This window comes from Limulus polyphemus, unplaced genomic scaffold (genome assembly GCF_000517525.1).
Source record: "Limulus polyphemus unplaced genomic scaffold, Limulus_polyphemus-2.1.2 Scaffold45, whole genome shotgun sequence".
NCBI lineage: Eukaryota > Metazoa > Arthropoda > Merostomata > Xiphosura > Limulidae > Limulus > Limulus polyphemus.
In genome coordinates, this window is record NW_013665655.1 from 78,293 (window position 1) to 85,892 (window position 7,600).

The 7,600-nt window shown below is 37.3% G+C and overlaps 1 protein-coding gene across 1 annotated transcript in view; it reads right to left on the reverse strand.

Annotated features, from left to right (window-relative positions):
• LOC106462336 (rapamycin-insensitive companion of mTOR-like) overlaps positions 1–5,467 on the reverse strand; it is a 71,874-nt gene extending 66,407 nt beyond the window's left edge. The window contains exons 1-2 of the mRNA XM_013922252.2: positions 5,400–5,467; positions 5,242–5,289 (exon numbers count right to left, since the gene is read on the reverse strand). Of these exons, the coding sequence (XP_013777706.1) occupies positions 5,242–5,289; positions 5,400–5,454 (103 nt within the window). The 5' untranslated portion in view covers positions 5,455–5,467. The remainder of the gene's footprint in view (positions 1–5,241; positions 5,290–5,399) is intronic.
• Positions 5,468–7,600: the final 2,133 nt, after the last annotated feature.

The window sequence follows — 7,600 nt, forward strand, 5'->3', positions numbered from 1 at the left end:
CTGGACATATTGGAAATAGGATTGTGAAGGTAAGCATCTGACACATAGACTTTGAGCACCCATAGATGAGGAGTGACAGGTCACTTGAGGGTGAGAAACCTCCATGGCAAAATGAGGGAGGTCAATGTAGCAGTTGAGGCTCAAAAAACTGAAAACCAGACACCAATCTTCCATTTTCTTGGGAATGACAAACAGACAGGAATAAAAATCCAGAGAAAGATGAAAATTCTGTTGGATACCATCTTTTTACAAGAGGTCTAAATTCACCTCTGACAGATGTTGACAACAAACCTGATTCTGAGGGGGGCCTCAAATCCAGTCCTTCTGACAACACCAAAACGACCCAGCAATTGGCTGCAAATGGGTACCAAAGGTGAGCAAATTAGGCCATCTGTGTTCCTTCAGTACCTGAAACTAGGGGATAGTCACTATCAATTCTGAGGAAGGCGATGGTGAGAGTATGAATATATCAGAGCAGAAACAGAGGAATGGGGGACAGGGAGAGGACATAAAATAGTAAAAGATGAGGACTACAAAAGACATAAAACCAGAAAAGAAATATGGGAGTGTTGGCTCACAGCCTCCACATAAGATTCCAATGAATTGGGGTTACCCCCCAAAATAGACTGGTGAAGGAAAGGAGCCAATTTAAGGTCATGTAGATATGAGGCAGGCAAATGCACCTGAGATAGTAGGGCATCCCTGCCTTATAGCTCACAACAACAAAGCAACCACATATGGAGTGACAAAACTGAAGATAAATGCACCAATTTAAAAATGACAAGAGAACGAGTTTCCCCCCAAAATCTCCCAGGTGAATGGTGGATAGACGATAGATAACATAGTAGAGTAGGAAGAATGAGACAAAGGCATGACAATTGGGCTGGGGAAAGGTGAAGAGAAAGGACCTGATCCCTATGCCTGAATAAGATACTTCAATGTCTAAGAGTAAAGAAAGAGGAAATCAGCTCATTGGTAGGCCAAGGCATGTGTGTCCTCCAAATGAGGAGGATGAGGCATGCTGGCCCCAGCACAAAGGTGAGAGAAAAACTGCATTGACCTGAATATCTGGGGAAGGGGAAAAGAATCAGAAGCCAGTTCAGAATGGAGCAAGGAAGAGGAATAATCATAAGACACAGAAGAAAGTGATGAAAGATAAAACCTGAGATACCATAACCAAGAAGGGCAAGGAAGGAGAAGGTAGATCAATGGCAGTGGTTGAGAAGGTACAGCAAAAGCAGGTGGAGGGAGCAGGCTGTTAAAATCATCATCCTCTTGAATGGGGTCACCAGGGAAAGAAATATCTGTCCCCTAGTCAGAAGACAGACCAGGCTGCATGAATGATTCCAACTCCCAATGCACTATAGCTGACACCTCCTTCAAAGACAGAGAAGACCCCAATACCACAGTAGTAATCAGTCTAGCGGGATCAAGAATATGTGGTTCCTCACCAGGTGAAGTAACAGTAATAAGAACTTGCGAGTCCATAATGTAGAAAAACAACAGAAAAATAGTCGTCAAAAAGTAAAATATTAATTACTGGCATGAGCTCTACATGTCTACATATGTGAGTGTTAAATCAAGAAGTGATGATTGAAGAATCAGTATAGATGGAGTCAGCTAGCTGCACTAGGAGGGTGCATCATACTTTTATTGGTGGAGGGTTGTCACATGCTCTTTTGCATGCTACAGCACAGAAATACTACATTGAAACATGTGAGCTTCAAGGTAGTGGTGTGCAAAACATTTCACATACAGAGAACAGCACAAAATCACATAATACATGAGTTAACATTTTCCTTACTAAAAAATGTATTTCTGATAGATACCCCTGCACACAATAGCTATTCCTCGTATATCTGCCTTTGAGATTTTGCACATGACACTAGCCTTGAGTTATCTCTCATCTAAGATATGTGTTATAACAGGAACTGCTATAGCACATGATGTAATCCACCAATAGGAAGGAAACACATCTTCCATGCACAGTAGGTTCCCATAAACACTTGCACCAGAAGTAGGGAGGGAGAGTAGGAAGGTGTGTAGAAAAGAAAGTATCTATTGGAAATACATATTCAGGTAAAGAAACTGTTAACTTCTGATATTATATTCTTACCTGTTTGCACACAGTAGCTAGGATTCTATATTCGTGCCATTGAGGGGGTCAGCACAATTATGAAAACTTAGATGGGATCCCTATGGAGAAGGCAACTTAAGGAGGAAAGCCCATGGAGTGTGAAACTCTGTAGTGGAGGCTTACCTGAGGGGTAACACTCATGGGAGGCTGCATCCATCTCATGCAGGGTATACTCTTCACCCAGGTGAAAGTATGAAAAAAGGGAGGCAGAATGAGCTAATGTGTCACAGGAATGGGTAGAAAAAAATACTTAGCACTAGTTCACTGATCAGACCACTTGGTTTGGTATGTGTTCTGTTGTACAATTTACTCATCTTACATACATGAACATGGACTAAGTCCCTTCCTGTTGCATGAGTAAAACACTTTGCCCCATCCCTCTGGGCAAACCACTAGGACATTAGCATATTATGTAATAGGGATGACCTAAACTACACTGACATGGACACCTCTGCCATACTTCCCATACCTTGTGCTGTCCTCTCGGATTATCTCCAGAAGGATCACATAAATAGTGAGGACCTATCCCAGTGAACCACCCCAGTGGCTAGGAACTGGTAGTGATAGAGCTCTCCCATGCCCAACTCAATGACTGGGAGGTTTGCATTGGGGAGACACCAGAGAAATGCATGGACCTGATTGGACCCAACCACTGCAAAGGTCTTTTATTGGAGAAAATGCAATGGTTTACTGCAAAACCTAATTTGAAAAGCCAGTAAGGACGAGCCAGAGAAATGAGCATACACTCCCTCAGTGCTAACTTTTTCCATGATAGTCCATAGAGCGTACAATCTGGAATGAATATTGAAATATATATATATATATATGTAGACACACACACATACACCATCATAAACACATTTTTCTAAGTCATTTATGTACCAAACAGCTTGTAGGTTCATGATTTTGTTGGTTACAGGGTTCCTAAAAGACACAAGCAAATAAAATTGAAAATATCAATATTACAATTATTCTTAATAATTACTGTGGTGGTCTCCCCTATGTATTTTTTACATAAAAAATGAGTGACTTTGCCCAAATTTGTTTGATCAGTTCTTTACACTGAGTGTTGCAGCAAGTTACTCTATATAATGCAATAGATGGACCCATTGGTAGTGAACAGTACTATTTAGGCTTTGCATACAAATTAGGCTACTATTCTAAGTTTAAAATTGGGTTCAGTTTGAAAGACTTTAAATCAAGCAAAAAACTATAAGATAGTGTTCAATTACTGCGTTTAACCTTAAAAAAATAATTCTGACTCTCTTTATATAATGCATTATACAAATTACTTAGGTCCACTCTATCAATAATGTTATCATAATGTTATTTATATCCAATTTATAAAGGCCCACATACATATTCTTGCCATATTAAAAAAAATTCTAAACACTTTAGACAAAAACTGAGTTAGGAATGTGTCAATTAAACAATTGATAATTGGGTAATTAATTGAAAGAAACACAATTATAGACTTTGACTCTTAGTATATGAAAGTTTTTTATCTGAACATAAGAAACGAAAAGCCGAGTACAGCTTTACCATTATGCAGAGCTTACCAAATGCCTAGTATCAGGACAACTTGTCAAGACAATTAATGAGTTAATCTATTACTTGACTATAACATCACCGGCATAAACACCATTGATAGATTGGACAAACAGCTGGCAAATGGCCTTAATTAGAGTAAACGTAAGATAATACATTTGGATTGTCATAATTTGAGTCACATATTTAAGGCAAATGGGAAGTCACTCAGTAGTGTGACTGAAACAATATCTTGGCATAGTTGTGGATAAGTCATTCAAACCATCAAAGCAGTGCTCCATTGCTAATAGTATAGCTAATATCATTTTTTGAATTTACTTAAAAACATTAACTACCAGTCAAAAACAGATAATTTTTTATTGATACAAATTGCTAGTCAGGCCTCATTTGGAATAGTGTGTGTAGTTTTGATCTCCTTATCTAAAGAAATATGTTGACCTGGGATATTTATTTTCAAAATATGATTTTGCCGGTGCATTTAAAGTATAAAGATGTGAGATTGACATATCCACTAAAAATATGTGGGGATTTTTTTAACTAGCTGCATTATCAAGTTTATTATTTTGTCTTCAGCCTATAAAATTACAAAAAGTGAACACAATGCCAGTCATAATGCAACTCTAATGGCTATGTTTACATCATTATTGCTGTGCATGTGCAGACAGTGAAATTGTTAATTGAAGGATATTACCAATCACAGTAGCAATTTACTTCCTGACCTTGTTATTAGTAGTGAATAATATGATTTTGACACTCTTATCTAATCCATAACAAAATGAGAAAAAATAGTAAATATTTATGACTCTATAACATTAGGTTACATTAGAAGTAATAAATTAGACCTAGTTTATGCACAAATTATGATTTTTGTAACAAATGGTAGAGGACATGGTGTTTATGAGATACTAACCAACCACTGGTAGTTATGGCAATAGTAGGTTGTGTTCAAGACTAAAGAATACCAAGTCCAAATTACATCATTGTTCAGGTGTTGCAGTAATGCTGTAAATATAGCCACTGAACTCCCATTGCAACTGAGTTACAGACACAGTTGTTACTGTTAGCGTTAAAAGTTGAACGTAAAACCCAAATATACTACCACTGCATCAAAACCTAAGACTAATAAAATAAGAACATAATATTTGGTTTAAATTTCATGTTTGCATCAAAAGTATATGCTATACAGAATAAAGTGTTTCATTGATATTGTTTCAGCCCAGACTATTTTGCTTTTGGAAAACTGGATTTTGACCTCAATAAACTGTGTCCAACTCTAAAAGTTTAATCTACCATTACCAATGTAAACTTCTACTAGTACTACTCTAATTTCTAACACCATACAAGTATTACTATTACTATTAGTACTACTGCTATTAGACTACAGTCTAGTATTTTCACTCTCAGTATGTCTAGTTGATTCTTATCGCTCTTAGGAGTGTGAATTGACTATAAGTTGCAAAAATTTAAACAGCACAAGTATTACGTAAGTAATATTTTAGTAAGCCTACTTAAAACTTTTTTTAAACATTTAAGATTTAGCCTACTTTAGTACTTACCTCTTTCGTAATCCAGCTGTACATTTTCTTCGTCGCTGTCATAGCGTTCTAGTTTCATAGAAACAAGAAAAAGAATAACAATAAATCCAAATAATACTTCAAAAAAGGTAAATATGAGGAACAATAATAAATACTTTAAAATAAAACAAATTACTCACTTCGTAACGATCGAATCCCTCTAATATTCCGACTGCGGTACATGAACGACGCCATGTCGGAAAAGGATGTTATTAACGAGGGCGCTGATATAAAATTTAAAAATTAAAATATTTTTGTATTTTTATGTTAGTTTCAGAATTTTCTTTTTAAGTTTTGATGTGTGTGACAGGACAGATTTATTTGTTTGTTTGTCTATCTGCACAAACGTTCAAGATGAAATACATAAGTCTGCATTTCAAAAAGATTATTTAAAAGAAATATGTTTTTTAGTAGAACAAGGTATAAATTGCTCTAACTTCACAAATAATGTTTAAAAAATTAAGGTGAAATCCGGCAATAATAAACGAATGAGAACAATGTGACGTAGTTGTAATTCAATTTCTATTACATGTATATATATATCACTGTTTTTGAGGAAGTTAATAATAGGCTGCCACTATTTATTGCTCCCCAGTGGCACAGCGGTGTGTCTGCGGACTTACAACGCTAAAAACCGGGTTTCGATACCCGTGGTGGGCAGAGCACAGATAGCCCCTGTGTAGCTTTGTGCATAATTACAAACAAACACTATTTATTTCACTAAAATTGAAAGTAAAATATCAAACAATGAATAATCACACAGTGTTGCTGCTGAATTTCAATATATTTTTTCACTAATAAATAGCTCCCAGTGGCACAGCGGTATGTCTGCGGACTTACAACGCTAGAATCCGGGTTTCGATACCCGTGGTGGGCAGAACACAGATAGCCCATTGTGTAGCTTTGGGCTTAATTACAAACAAATAAACACTAATAAATAAATGTGCAACAAAGTTTCAGATATGAATCTTTTGAAATTCAGACAAACTTAGGTAATATGCCTTTTTAAAACATAGAAGAAAATGATAGATCTTCACTTGAGAGGAGAAAACCTCAATCTGTCTCTCGCTTCACGAAAATACAAAATGTGTAATACACTTGGTGAGAAGAGTAACATAATAATTTAACATTATTTATTAAATGAATTAACTTACATAATTTTTTTGTTGTTAAAGAAGTCTCAAGAATTGTTTAACAATAAAGCGGGGGATTGTTTTGGTTGCTGTTAGGTGTAAAAATTATAGATCCTTACTTCAGAGGAGAAAAACCTCAATCTGTCTCTTGCTTCACGAAAATACAAGATGTGTAATACACTTGGTGAGAAGAGCAACATAATAATTTAACATTATTTATTAAATGAATTAACTTACATAAATTTTTTGTTGTTAAAGAAGTCTCAAGAATTGTTTAACAATAAAGCGGAAATTGTTTTGGTTGTTGTTAAGTATAAAGCTACAAAATGGGCTATCTGTACTCTGTTAATCACGAGTTTTAGCGTTGTAAGCCTGTAAGACATACTGCTGACCCTCTGGAGGCAAAGGGAAGGAAAAGCTATATAATATCACAATACAATAAATTGTCTGTCCCTTCCATCAGATAAAAGGGATCTACCTACCAGCTTTCCTGTCACGTAGACACTATGTGTGCTTGCCATTTTACACTTAGCTGTTGGGACTTTCACGATGGGGTTTGGTGGGTATCCCTCAACACCAACCACTACTGGTCTCCCAGAGGCTGACTTATTGGAAGTATTCTTCTTACACTGGCTCCTCATATGTCCCTGCTCTCCACAGTTCCAACAACCTTTCTGGGTAGCAGCCTTTCCTACTGTGGCATCTTCCCTGTGTTGAAGTTGCCAGCATTGAGCTCTCTTGTGCCCAGGTTTGTTACAGTGCCAGCAAAGTCCCTTAAACCTCTCTGAAAGCTGACCTTTTCTGGCCTTGAATCCTGATGACTGTACCAACCTTGGTACCTCTGTGCTGGACTTAACATAGGATTCGAATTCAAGAGCTCTGGCCATTGCATCCTGCATAGTAGAGAGGTGCTTCCTTTACTTGTATCTTCAGTTGTGGACTGTCCAAGGCGTCTACAAACTGATCCCTCAGCAACAACTTGAGGAGATCGGGTGGTGCAGTCGGGTAGGCCTTGTGTGCCATACTTTCCAAATTCTGTGCCAGCTCTTGCAGGCTCTCCCCTTTAGCACGGACTCTCGTCCTAAACCTAACCCTGTAGACTTCAGACTGATTTTGGGTTCTGTACCTGAGTTCCAGAGCCTCTACCAGTGCTCTATCCTTGTGTCTGTCGGATTCTGTCAACTGTCCAAGTATTTCTAGTGGTTGTC